Source organism: Diprion similis, chromosome 4 (assembly GCF_021155765.1).
Source record: "Diprion similis isolate iyDipSimi1 chromosome 4, iyDipSimi1.1, whole genome shotgun sequence".
Classification (NCBI taxonomy): domain Eukaryota; kingdom Metazoa; phylum Arthropoda; class Insecta; order Hymenoptera; family Diprionidae; genus Diprion; species Diprion similis.
The window spans coordinates 6,241,489-6,256,090 of record NC_060108.1 but is presented as its reverse complement, the minus strand read 5'-3'; the positions used below and the strand labels follow the sequence as shown (position 1 = coordinate 6,256,090).

Sequence of the window (14,602 nt, the reverse complement as noted above, 5' to 3'; positions counted from 1 at the left end):
TACTACGCATTAATGCGAGTCTCGTTTTTCTCTTTTGCGTCCGAAATTGGCCCCATTATACGTGGCGAGTGGTGATCAACTTACAAATAACACACACATTCATTCATACATCCATTCATTCAATTATAAAATGACGATACACTCAGATGAAATATCTCTTGCTGCTCGGGAAGTTGTACATTTGTTTAAATAAAATTTACGAGAAGAAAGATGCGGTTGAACGACGTATTGGAAAAAAAAACTTATCTTTGGTTACATTTTGTTGGATTTTGGTAGCAGAGTGTGGTTACAGGAGAGGTTTGGTATATTGTCTTATCCGTAACATGGCATAGAGAGCACTGACTCACAAGAGCCTACAAGAAAAAAAAAACAAAGAAACAAAAGAAAAGGGAAAGATCATAACAGTGGATTATATCTCATGCCACTGGTGGCATCGCCTCCTTACTGGTAATTGTAGTTACTTTCTAGCGGGAACTTTCGAAATTCTTAATACTTAATATTCCAACACTCCCACTTATTAATACTAGCGTACAATACTCAATCTCTCTCTTATGTACTCGAACTGTTGTTTCGACAATGGTTTAGTAAAAATGTCTGCAAGTTGCTCTTCACTTCCTACGTGTCTTGCAGATATTTCACCACGCTCATTTACATTGCGTACAAAATGAAAACGAACATCTATATGTTTAGTTTTCTTACGGTACTCTGGATTTTTTGCTAAGTCAATGGCAGATCGATTGTCAACGTACATAGTGTAATGATTTAAATATTCCCGCATATGAGTCAAAACAAGAACGAGTGAACTTGACTCAACAAGGGAGTCACGTGGTATTGGCAACGTTGACCCTCACCGAAAACCTCCCGAGGATGAGCAGTCTCTCTCTACCAGTCTCATCGGCAAGACAAGAAGTACAGTCCCCGACGTCGTTGTATTAATCATTGGACAAAGATAATAAGTGAAATCGTTGCTATACGCATCGGCAAATATCAACCAGTGCCTGGATAAACTCATAAGGGTGTATGGGAACTGACAGCAACGACACATTTGAAACTACACCAGACGATTTCCATATATGATTTGACTGAAAGACGTTTTATTTTTACAATTATCGATTTCTATCTACTATTTGCCTGAAAGACGTTTTATTTTTACAACTGTTGTATTGAGAGAGATTTTATTTTTACCATTTTATTATCTAAACCTATTTATTTATTATAAATAATATGTTATGTTGAATGAATGAATGAATGAATGGATGGATGAATGAAAATCACTATTTCTGAACGCAATAAATAATTTCATTCTATTATAACTTGAGCATTATAATAGGTATAGTATCACTGTTAAGCCTATTTCACCTAAGACTCTGCGTAACCATATCTCACCTTTGGTACCGTTTGCGACAGCGATATACTCGGCCTCTGTAGTCGAAAGCGCTACGACTCGTTGTCGTTGGCTAGACCATGAAATCGCATCACCGTTAAGTGAAAACACGAAACCGTTGGTTGACTTTCGCGTATCCACACATCCAGCGTAGTCTGCGTCAGTAAATCCGGTAGGTTCAAGTTTACTCCCACTGCTTCCGTAGACAATCCCATAATCCAGGGTTCCCTTCCGGTACCGGAAGATTTTGTTAACTGCTTGCCAATGTTCTTGTCCATAATTCGTTAGGAATTGGCTAGCTTGGTTGACCGCGTATTCTATATCGGGACGGCTCACTCTCGCAGCAAACAGGAGGGAGCCAATTGCTTCACGATGTGGAATGCTCTGTATCTTCTTATTCTCCTCCTCATTTCTAGGGCTCTGCTCTTGACTCAGATGCAAGCCTGGTTCAGCGGGGACAGTTGACGGATTGGCTTCTTCCATTCGAAATTTCTTGAGAATTTTCTGTATGTACGCCTTTTGTCCAATCTTTATTGTCCTGTTTGTTACAAACGGCCTTCAAGACACGGTACACGTGCCAAACGTCAAGCTACTGGCCTGGCGCATTCCTGCGACATCCGCTTCCTCGTGCTGACTAGGTCAGTCAGGAAGTGCATTGTCAGGGGCGCGACGGCGACTCGACAGGAAAGACACCCCACCACCGACAAAACCGAGTCGTAATTCTGGACCGACCCACACCATCGAGGCAGTCGAATTTGGGGAGTGTGTGAGTCAACGAGATCCCAGCCTTGCGGTCACCGAACGGTGCACCCCATCGCAAGAACCGGCCAACTAGAGGGGCCTTCCAACAAGTTACGACTAAATTTAGAGACTCAGGATTCTTCTCGACAGTACGGCTCGGGGAATCGGTGGTGTGTCCTAAGAGTCACCCTCGCGTTACCCAAGGTGGCCCACTTCCTGACTCACCTCTTTTTAAAATCTGTAACGTAGTACCTAATTATTTGGTTCTTTATAATTCATAGACCAACTAGCTAGATTATTCTAAATCTCTCTCTTATATTTGTATTTTCCATATTGATTTCGTTTGTTTCTTCATCTTTCCAAATTATAAACCATTAACGGACAATCCCGAATTCTCATGTATTCATCTAAACCTTCACCACTCAATACCTGTCTCCTAGAATAGTGTGCGTTCATCACAACAGGTGTGTTTACACTTTATACAAGCGAAGCCCAAAGGTAATCTATTTCTAACCGCTCGGGAATAGATTATATATTCCTTTTTAGATGACGCTGGACGAGATCTTTCAGATCATCGTCTGAACGTAACACGTTCTTTCGATCACGATCAATTTCGAAAACGATAAATTGCTTGCCATCTTCTATGGTTATCTTGAAATGCTGTTCCAAGTTTGTCAGTACTTCTGTTATTGCTGATTTTGATGGTGATAGGAGTAGACCATCGTCCACATAAAGTGCCAGATACACTTTTGCTCTTCTTACATTACGGGAAAATACGCAGTGGTCACTTTCTGTTGCATCAAAATTGAAGTGCTTCAAAAATCCGACAAATTTTGAATTCCAGCAGCGTGGAGATTGCTTGAGTCCGTATAGACTGTTATATAGTCTGCAAACTACACCAGCCTTCTCTTCATCTCCAAATACACGGGGCTGCTCCATGTAGATAGTTTCCTCCAATTCTCCATGAAGAACCGCCGTTTTTACATCAAATTGGACAACTTCCATATCCTTTGCTGCGGCTATGGCGAGAAGCATTCTTATCGATTCATAGCGGACCACTGGCGAAAAAGTCTCGAAATAGTCAATACCTTCTCATTGTGCAAAGCCTTTTGCTACGAGTCTAGCTTGAAGTCGCATCGTATTGCCTTTCGAATCAGTCTTTCTTATATACACCCACTTACACCCGATCGCGCGTCGCCCAACCGGGAGCTTCTCTAGTGTCCAAGACTCGTTTTCGCGAAGCGCCGCCATTTCTTCACACATCGCACTCTACCACTCATCAGCTTCATCGCTTGCAATTGCACTTTCGCATGTCTCTGGCACTGCATCAGCAACGAGTGCGATCTCTTCAACTAGCCGGCTAGTTTTCCTGATCAGGTTCCTATCACGCGACCCTGTTCTTCCCGATCTCTGATTATCCTCCTCAGGTTCAACTTCGATTACTTCCGGTGGTTAAGGCAGTTCTTCGGGCTTACCGATGTCCTGTTCATCCTCTTCAGCCTCAGAATCTCTGTCATCTTCGATAAATATGTAGTCATCTTGTTTTCGTACAGTTTCCTGCTTATCCTTGACTGATGTGGTTTCATTGAATTTGACGTTGCAGCTTATTGTTATTTTTCGGGTTTTAGCGTCCCACAATCGATAATTCTTTAATTTTACTTCGTACCCAACAAAGGTCATCATTTCATTTTTCGGACCCAGCTTCTTACGTTTTTGTTTCGCCACACTTACGTAGGTATCACTTTCAAACACGCGTATGTGTTTGATTTCTGGCTTGCGTTGAAACCACCTCTCGTATGCTGTCATTCCGTCGATCTGTTTACAAATCGTTCTGTTTAGAACGTACGATGCCGTACTCACAGCTTCAGCCCACAGTTCCTTAGGAAGATCCTTCGCAATCAACATCGATCTCGCACTCTCGATAGCGTTCGCATTTCACGATCAGCACGGCCGTTTTGTTCAGGAACGTACGGCGTCGATAACTCATGGACAATGCCTTTCTTTTTTAAGAAATCTTTAAGCTGATTTGAGAGATACTCTTTCCCGTTGTCAGACTTCAAGGTTTTCACACTGTTGCCAGTTTGCTTTGAGACTAGAGCTTCATAGTCCTTAAGTCTATCGAAGACCTCTGCTTTGTGATGCATAAAGTAAACATTCCGGAATCCAGTACAGTCGTGTTCGAAAAGTACAAAGTATCTCGACCCAAGCGGCGATTCTACGTTTATCAGACCGCATACATCGGAGTGTATCATTTCTCCAGGCTGTGTAATTTTCTCTCGTTCGCTAGATGGATGTGAGACTTCAGGCTGCTTACCCAAGACACATGCTTCGCAGAAGAATTAATCAGCTTTGTTGACTATTATCATCCCGTTTGCGGCACCGCGTTATTCGGTCTCCTTGATAGCCTTGACATTGATGTGGCCGAGTCTGTTGTGCCACAGCTGTAGCGATTGAGTCTCGGCCACATTCGCGTTCGCTGGAGCTTTCATTATGAAAAGCATACGGAAGAGGTTCCCATAGCGAACACCTTCCGCGGAAGCAGTACCATCGCTCTCTCGAACTTCACACCGATCACGATAGCAATGAAACGAGAATTGTCTATCATTTATTGCCCCCACTGAGAATGAATTTCGTTTCAAATCGGGCACTAAAAGAACGTTCGACAGCTGTCTGTCATACAGTTTTTTGTTTGCGCTCACTTGAATGTCAATTGTTCCGATACCGGCGACCGGTGACATCTTGTCACTTACAATTTTTACGAAACGCACTGTTGTCGCGGGATCGAGTTCACGAAAAGTTCACTCCGAAAGGTCATGTGCATGCTAGCACCCGAATCTGCCAGCTACACAGACTTATCGTTTTACGTCGTTTTGGAGAAAAGAACCGAGATATCACTGAGATACGCCTTTCCCTGACCCGAATACTTTCCATCACTTTTTTCGTTTGCCAACCGTCCCTTGCACTCGCGATACCAAAGTCCTGTTTCATGACAGTAAGTACACGGGTACTTATTCTTCAGAGCCTCGATTTCCTTCGCACTTAATTTCTTCTTCTTACTTTTCTGACTGCTGGTCGACGGCTTCGATTTTCCATCGAGCTTTATCTGTAAGGCTTTCACTTGTAACGCAAGTGATGACTCATTTTCTTCCGTGTCAGTGAGTCGCTTTCCTTGACGAACTATCCTCGCAATCAAATTCTCCCTTTTTCGCTCTGCTTTAGGGGTGCATTCCCATGCCATCGTGAATGCTGAGAATTTTGAAGGTAGGCTGCTGAGAAGCTTCGACATCATAGCGGATTCAGACGGCTTGTCGTCTGCATCCTCCAACTTTTTACAGATTGTTCCGAACTTTTCAATCTGAGTTACGACTGCCTGACCATCGTTGACGCGAAACTCATAGAAATCTTGCCAATAACGCTGTTTCGCATCCTCACTTGTGTCACAATAAAGTGCGTGCAGCTTGTCCCAGATTTTCTTCGGACTGTCACAATTAATCAAATTGATATGTAACGACTGTTCCACTGAGCCGAGTAGGATCACCGCTGCCTTTGACCAACCCCTCTTCCACTCTTTCCATTCTTTTAGTTTTATAGCCTTGTCTGGTTCTTCATCCGTACCATCAGCAAACTGCGTCAAGTCTTTCGAGTCTAGCAAAAAAGACACGCCGAAATTCCGCATAGCAAAGTTCGTACCATCAAATTTGGTTAGATTTGACACTTCTTTGTCTGCCATTTCAACGGATGAAAGTTAAACACACCGAAAGTCTATTATATACCGTATACGACACTGGCGAGTACCGTGAACCGAACCACAACTTTTTGACGATTCACGCTGAGAGGTAAACGCCGATCACCTCCAGAACTCCAAACCGCACCATACAATTCTACTTTTACACTTTTATTATTCGTTTCGCGCAGTGCAAGCGTGTTGGGCCCATAACCTGTTGGATTTTGCTAGCAGAGAGTGGTTACAGGAGATTTTTGGTACATCGTCTTGTCCGTGACACGGCATAGAGAGCACCGACTCACAAGAGCCTACAAGGAAAAAAAAAAGAAACAAAAGAAAAGGGAAAGATCATAACAGTGGGTTATATCTCATGCCACTGGTGGCATCACCTCCTTACTGGTAATTGTAGTTACTTTCTAGCGGGAACTTTCGAACTTCTTAATACTTAATATTCCAACACATTTGCCTGAATCGAAAAAATTGGAGACGATGAGATACCCAACCAAGTTATTTTGAAGAGTCCAATAGATGTCGACGATGGCGTAGTGATGTACATTGTGGAAAACTCCGTTATTCGTTGATGTTTTCAAAAATCTCCTCGATGGCGGTTCCTCAGGTCAAGTTTGTACAGTGAAATTAAGATTGCAGTTGTTAATAACACATTGAGTCTTCGGATGGCCAAGATTATGATCGATTATGATTCATATCTGTCATGTGCTGATTGTCTGTTAGATTTGCAGTTTTCTCTCTAAATTTTACAGCGATATGGTGAGTTTACTCTTGAAATTATAGACGGCTCCTCGAACTAGATAAAGAATTGATTGAAAGCCACACTAAGTTATACAAAAGTATTATAGGATGCTAATTAATTGCGGAGCCGCCCAGCAACACAACCGTTTGCTTCAACGTTTTTCCCAAGAGAGCTAGTTGCTCAGTCCCTTCCGGTCACGTTCACTGACCGTGCTAATCCTAATCCCTGCTCTACTAGTCATATGCTATGGCGCGTCAATTTGAAGTCTCTGTCTCGTCACAACTCCCAGACGACCGCGAAAGGTGCTCTTTGGAGCAAGGGAGAGTCCTGCCGTGCCGCACCGAAGAACAACCAGAGTTAGCTTTAAGATTGTTGTATTAGTGATAATGCTTTTTATTGTCCCACCCACACTATTCTCTGAGGTTGCCGCCACCGCTACCGACGCCGTTCACCAACCACCCTATGCGCTGCCAACGCGAAAAAGAGGAGGAACGACTCGACGACCGGCGCGGAGTTCGAAGCCCCGAACTTAGTAGTCGCGCTGTTGCTTGCTCGATCATCGATGCCGCCAATGACACCTCGCTGCCGCCGCTCAGGAGTCGAGTTGCCTCCACGTGAGTTCCCGATAAGCCCGGCCTTGCCACCCGGCACCGAAAACCACTGGACTCAGCCTCCCCCTGGGTACTCCGATGCCGAAACGACGACTCAGCTTTAGTAGTTATACAAGGAGAGTTCTGCGTATAGGTTCCTGTTACCGACACTTACCGACATTTTCCCCAGACTCAAACCCTTTCCCCGCGATGACGTCACAATCCGCTGTACCGACCGAAGATCAAAATGGCGCTACCTTTTTATCGATCGAAGGTTTGACCTTACCGACAGTGTTATCAGCTGAGTCAAAATCTTGCTGCTTTACCGACCGTTTTATCAACCGAAGGTCAAAATCACGCGGCTTTACCATTGGTCTCGCTGTCATCCCCCCTACCGACGGTCGAGGTGTGGCAGAGACGCAAACCCTTCTGTTCCCACCGTACCCATCTTAGGAATGTTTCGGTTAACCTTGAGCGGCTTGCAGTCTGATATTTGACACCCTACATTCCGCAATTAACAGTTCCGAGAATTTTTTTCGGTAACCCGATATCAACCACCTAACATTCGACAATTAATAGTACTGAGAATGGCTGGGGTGAACCACGTGACATTCCGTTCCCACGATATCGAACCACGTGAAGTTCTGTTCGAGTCCAAGGTTCGGGGTGTTATCAATCGCGTGACATTCTTATCAAAATCCCAAATCCGAAGTGATATCAACCACGTGACGTTCTTTCTCCCCACCAAATACCTCTCCAGCAGCGCGATTCTGGATCTTTTTAACGCCGCTAACGACCACGTTAACGCTCAAGTTAGCGACCCTAGCCGAGTCCATAGCAACCACATAATTTTCAACCGGTCGCTATCTAGCGAGCAATATTGCAACAGATTTTCGCGAGGCTAGTGCTTGTAGCCAATGAAAGTCCTCTATTTCGTACCAAGTTGGGTATGTACGTAACAACTCTAGCGGCATTTCTACATTCTGCGGTGAGTTTGAAAAAGAAATTACCGCGTCCTTTTTATTGAAACTTTTTTAAATAAATGTATAAAGGAAACCAAAGATAATGAGGTAAGTACGGATTTTTACAGTATAAACGAACTTCTTTTAATTCATAAAAGAATATCTTCATCTTTATACGTAGGTACAAGTATGTATGAATGATTGATGCTGTATAATTGTTTAGTTTATGGCGTCGTTTTTTCAACGCTTTTTTTTAATAAGTTTCATAAAATACCACACATAAATTTTTAATATGAATATATATAAGTACCTACATCCAAATAAAATATATTTGGATATTTTCTATTTGAAGTACCTTCGGCCGAAACCTCGAAATGGTTTTTCGCGCGCTTAATTCGAGAAAAACCATTCACCAATTCGGCAGACAGTTTTGGGATATAGGTAAAAGTTGTTGGGTCATATTTATCAACCACTTTCTTTACTTCACGATTTATCTAGAAAGTATATCCACCGTGTAATCAAACTACATGTTTATACGTAAGATCAAATATATCAAATAAATTGGTCACAAAAGTGAATAAATATGGGTATATTTTTGCAATTTATTCAAATATATAATTATACTTTAGCTCAGACATCAAACAAATCCGCGGTCCAAGAACTAACTTGGAGCAAAAAATGTACATCGTTGACTACATGTCGACACATTCCGATTTCGCCGCCAGGCGATTTCGCGGGCCGACGGGTGCCGCGACCGCAAAAAAAATATGGGAGGATATTGCTAACGAAGCAAATGCCAGGGGGCCTCCAAAGACAGTGCCGCAATGGCAAAAGGTATAATTAATGCAACTTTGAATTTCAGATCATAAATATTCAATTCATTACATGTATATAATAAACGATTCATTCAATTTGATTAGACGTGGAAGGATTTGAAAACCCGGGCACGGAAGAAGTCCACCCAGCTGGTGGCTCTTCGTAATCGAACTGGCAATTTCCCCGACGACGCCGAACCGCTGACAAAAGACGACAAAAAAATCTTGTCGACAATCGGTTCGGCGGCGGTCGAGGGGCAGATTGATGTCCGCGACAGTTTGCCTAAAAGTGTGGTAAAAAATTTTGAATAAAATACAGCAAAATATTACCAATAATTCGGAACTCTAATGAATGATTTAAATTTTCATGGATTTATTAAAACCGTGTACTCACTTCATATTGTATTATATTTACATTTGATCTAATTCTTATTATTCAGTAAATTATTTATCGTTGATCATGTAAATATTTATTATATGAAGACTATATTCATATATTCATTTTTTCTTGATACGATAATTGAAACATTACATGTTTGTTGAATTTGTAATTGGTAATTATATAGATCAATCGCTCTAATAACAATTGACAATGACTGACAGTAAATATATAATTAGTATAAAAATCGTCAATTACGCGATAAATAAAGTACCTTATTATTTAAAAAATCAATTGGTCATTGCAATTGAGTGATTGCGCTATCAGTATTATCAATATTCATTTCATCAAAAAATTAATCAATCTACATTACGTGAATACTATTATCAAATTTCTTTAAACAAAGTGTAATTTAATCTACCTACTATAATAGTATACCTAAATATGACAGTGACAGAAGGAATAATAACATCCAAAAATATATTGTTTCATATGCAAGGCGTCTTTGAGGAAGATGATTAATTGTGAGGATGTCGTTGATATATGCCGTGGCAAAAGTTTATTTGAGACGTACAAAATAAAAAGGGAATTCATTGATCGAGCTGACGCAGATGACGGTATACTCGGTTAGTGAAATTATCAAGCAGTTTTTTGTGATTTTGAAAACGTGGCACTTAAAGATTATTAAAGACCACCAAGCCTGCATAAAAATATACACATATATTTTGTGTAGCTTCAAGTTCACAAGCCAACGCCAGGCAGTCTGCCACATCACCACCCATACATACACAACAAACATCATCATCATCATCCACCACACAAGCACCTGCACGCATGACACACACAGAGTCCTTACTCACACACACACAACAAACAGCCCCATCGTCACGCACACAAGCACCACTTGCACACAAGACACACACAGAGTCATTACCCGCAGAGACACCACCCGTGCATACACAACAAACATCATCATCACCCACAACACAAGCAACTGCATACATGACACACACAGAGCCATTACTCATGCACACACAGCAAACAGCCTCATCATCACACACACAAGCACCAGTAGCACACACGACACACACAGAGTCATTATCTGCAGGGACACCACCCATACATATACAACAAACATCATCATCATCATTCACCACACAAGCACCTGCACACATGACACACACAGAGCCATTACTGACACACACACAACAAACAGCCTCTTCATCACCCACACGAGCACCTGCACACATGACACACACAGAGCCATTACTGACACACACACAACAAACAGCCTCTTCATCACCCACACAAGCACCTCATGTCACACTGTCTGCACCCACAAACACACGCAAACGAAAAGCGCCAGCGAAGAAGCGTCCTAGCGAAGAGAGGATGTCGCTGTTTGTTGCTCTGCAACAAAAACAAAATGAAATTCTGGAGGTTAGATTTCATTAAATACATAATATTTCAAAAGTTACATGGTTTTAAACTCACACATTTTAAATTTGCATAATTTTTTCTGTAGAGGATGTCGGAGGCCATGTTGATTTTGGCTCAAAATGAGTCCAAGCGACTTGAGATTACCCATGAACTGTTAAAGCGTCGCAAGACGGATGAGCGAGAAACAAACGAAGACCTTTAGGCACTTTTCAAAATTTAAATTATTAATAAAACTATTTTGATAAATGATAAAAATTTAATGATTATGAAATTAAAATCAATGAATATAATATGAATGTTGAATACTTAACTTATTTTCGTAGTATATCTGAAACAATCCCCGAAAAAGGGGTTCAGTCGAGGTAGAATACCACCTGAACATCTTACACAGCGTAGCGGTCGTGAACAATCTGCTCACGTACACGCCGACCTTCGCCAAGAAGTGCTGCTGGTGCTTCTGCAAGTTCGGGAACAGGTCTAGGCAGTTCTGCGGGAGAAGCGTCACCTCCTTCCTCTGGTACGTCATCCAACGGCAAAACACCATAGTGCAAGCGCATATTGTGCAATGTTGCACATGCGTTGACTATTTTGCCTGCCCTTCGTGGTCGTACATGAGCACGCGTTGCTATTGCGTAAAAAATATAACTCGCTTATGCATTGTCCCAAAAATGTTGGTAAATTATTGGCGCAATTATCTTGCTTAGTTCATAGTGCAGCTTGTGGCTAATCGTCGTCAAATAAATACGTAACCGACGTGCGATAAGCATCTCCAGACCACCTTGAGCACTCCAAAACAGCGTTCGATGACAGAACGTGCCTTGCAATGAGCTGCAGTGTATGCGAACTCAGCGGTCCCAACTCGAGCGTTAGTGATTGGCGTCATGAGCCATGGCTCTAGAGGATAGCCTGAATCTCCTGGAAAGAGTGAGATGAGAATAGTTGAGGAATATGGTACTACGGTGTGTAGAAATTAAAAAAAATTTTAAAAGGTTTAGAACCTGCTGGATGTCGCACAATGGCAGGCATTATTCAGTATAATGAGTATTTACCTAGCAACCATGTTCCACGTTCCCCATCTCCATAGCACATTTCCATGAGTGTCCTCACCGGAGATTGCGTCCAAATCGCAGCGTCATGACGTGAGCCAGGAAACCTGGCATTCACGTTCAATATGCGCAGATTTGGATCACACACCTAAAATCGAGCATGATTTTAAAAATTGAACCTAGTAGTATTAATCAGAGCGAACAATGAGTTAATTTCAACTAACCATCTGAACATTCAAGGAATGGTAGCCGTGGTGGTTCACGTAGGCTTCTTCGTGCTCTTGCGGAGATAGAATTGCAATGTGCGTGCAATCTATAGCACCAATTGCTCCAGTGAATGGTTGAGGCGCTCGTGCAAATTTGCGACGAGCTTCCTCTCGCTGCTGCGGTGTTGCCGGAAACTTGATCCATTGCTGCAGCAAGTGATCGTTGATTGCCGCCGACACTGATTTCAAGCAGCGACTAACCAGTTTGGCTAATCGCCACCATGAAATCTTTCCCTATAGCACGCTGGTATGAACCAACGGCATAGAAGCGTACCGCGCAAAGGACCTATCAAATACAAGTTTATACAAACTGCACATTCTTTCATCCAAGTGTCTTCAATTCGAAATTGATCAAACATATTTGATACAAATTGAACTTTGTGAAAAAAAAGTTTAATAAGACATGCTCACTTGGCACTCAACCGACAACCCGTTGGATCGATCCCTTTCGAGATGCGGTCGAAGGTGGTTGACTAGATCGCTAGCCAACTCCCTGGAAAGCCGGAATAGTTGCTGAAATTGAACTTCAGGAAGTTCAAACGGGTTCTGTTCGTCCCGCAGTTGTCTCCGATTCACCATTAGCTCAGCTACCGCGTCCTCGTCCTCCTCCGCATCTAATACGGCGTTGGCTAGCCACCCCATAGCCATCTTCAATTTATATAATCATTATTGGGTAATACGATAGCTAACGTGTTCAATAAACAGAATTCGGAGATACATGAGTAAAGGTGAGTCACCTTGATTGAAACTGGTGTAATCCGTAAAAGATAAATCTCATTCTACATGAATTGATACTCTTGAGAAAATTGAACTACTTGTAAATATTGAAATTGGTATATAATTCTTAAAATTTGCAAGTCAAACTATATGAAGAACAATTATTGAATGAATAAATTAAATTCACAATGAAAATAATGATTTCAAGGGCCATACCGTTGAACTGAATTGTGTCAGGGAGATTATCAGGCCTCCGGATAACGGATTTTGTTCAGATTTAGATGTCCTTTTTTTATAAAAGATATGAGCCCTCATACACAGTTCAATATAATGAGCCTTTGATCTCTTGGCGAGCTCAAAGTTAAAATATTAACATTGGGAACATTCTGCTACCGCTTATATTTTAGGCAAATAAAGCATCTCTCCAAGGACAAAATCCATGTGCCGTAGGCCTGATACTCACTCCTTGTGAGCAAGAAATAATGTATAATATATTTGTAAATGCGCACACGAACCTCGACGTCTAGTGTGGATTTCTTTCTCTACGTATAATAAACAGACAGCTGCTGGAACCCCGCTAAAGATGACGAAGAGACGATAGCTATATCGAAAAAGATCTCATACACTAACTACAAGTACGTTATAGAATAATGGATTATACACTAATCTTACGATAAGTACAAAACAAGACAATAGAATTAAGCTGTGGATAAAGAATAACAATTAACACTGGAAATAGGAATTTTCTAAGTAAATCGCACTATCTTAAATTGTTTGAGCGTTGGAAAGTCTTATATACGTGTATCGTAAACAATGGTTGCGTATATAAAGCGATGGTTGTTTTGGTGCCAAATGCTACGTTGGGCTTGGGTATAACAAACTGTCAAGAGCGCCTACTCGCTGTCGCTCACTGTTTCGGCGTTAACTATCTACAGTTTTAGCGCCCGGCGTAGCACGCGCTCGGCGACCATATTTGAAAGAGCGCCTACTCGCTGTCGCTGAGACGTTTTACACCTTTAACGTCGTCTTGATACTGTTTCGGCGTTAACTGTCTACAGTTTTAGCGCCCGGCGTAGCACGCCCTCGGCGACCGTGGTTAAGCAGTTAACGCCGTCATACGTCAATTTGAATAGTATTTATTTACGTATGTACCTTGATTCCGTCAGATACTTGTGGAAGGTTTTGTCTTGTTAATATGGTAGATTATAACGTGGGAAAGCCTTTGCCTTATCAAGATGGTATATTATATATGTAAGTTTGACGCCTTGTTTCAAACTTAGCCGCCTGAATTTTTGTAACATTTTTACCCAGCCACAATCAATAATCAACGTTTATTCAATTAATACTATTATCGAAGAGTTGAATTGTAGACACGTATTATTATAATGCGTTCCAAAAATATCAACGTTCGTTTGTGTAGCACATGAAAAAAAAAATTATTCCGAAATTAAAAACTCGTTTCTTACCTGTCGTTATAAATTATTGCAACTGATTCCGAAACCCGGTAAATTATTTGAAAAATTTCACAATTCACCATAGAATAAAGAAATTCCGATAGATCAGTAACTCACGTATACCGAGATAGCGCCTGACAACGGGGCGTTAACATTAGGCAGAGTCGTTAAGTAGCGCAAAAAGATCCAGAATCGCTATCCAGGACTCTAATGTAACGAACCCTTGTGTTTAAGTTTTGCAAACGGAGAAATGTGATATCGTATGCCAGCCCGCATGTTCACCGAATGACACGACACCACACGCAATAGACACACGTTCTATAAAAAGGATTA

At 41.7% G+C, this 14,602-nt stretch overlaps 2 protein-coding genes across 3 annotated transcripts in view; one reads left to right on the top strand and one right to left on the bottom strand.

Annotated features, from left to right (window-relative positions):
* The window catches only part of LOC124405411 (arylsulfatase B), a 247,540-nt gene that overhangs the window by 113,566 nt on the left and 119,372 nt on the right, over window positions 1–14,602 (top strand). The gene's annotated exons all lie outside the window — the stretch shown is intronic.
* On the bottom strand, window positions 12,295–12,746 carry LOC124405412. Its single transcript, XM_046880287.1, has 2 exons — window positions 12,510–12,746; window positions 12,295–12,384 (listed from the first exon to the last, which is right to left on the bottom strand). Exons 1-2 carry the CDS (start codon window positions 12,744–12,746, stop codon window positions 12,295–12,297), a joined length of 327 nt encoding a protein of 108 aa, XP_046736243.1.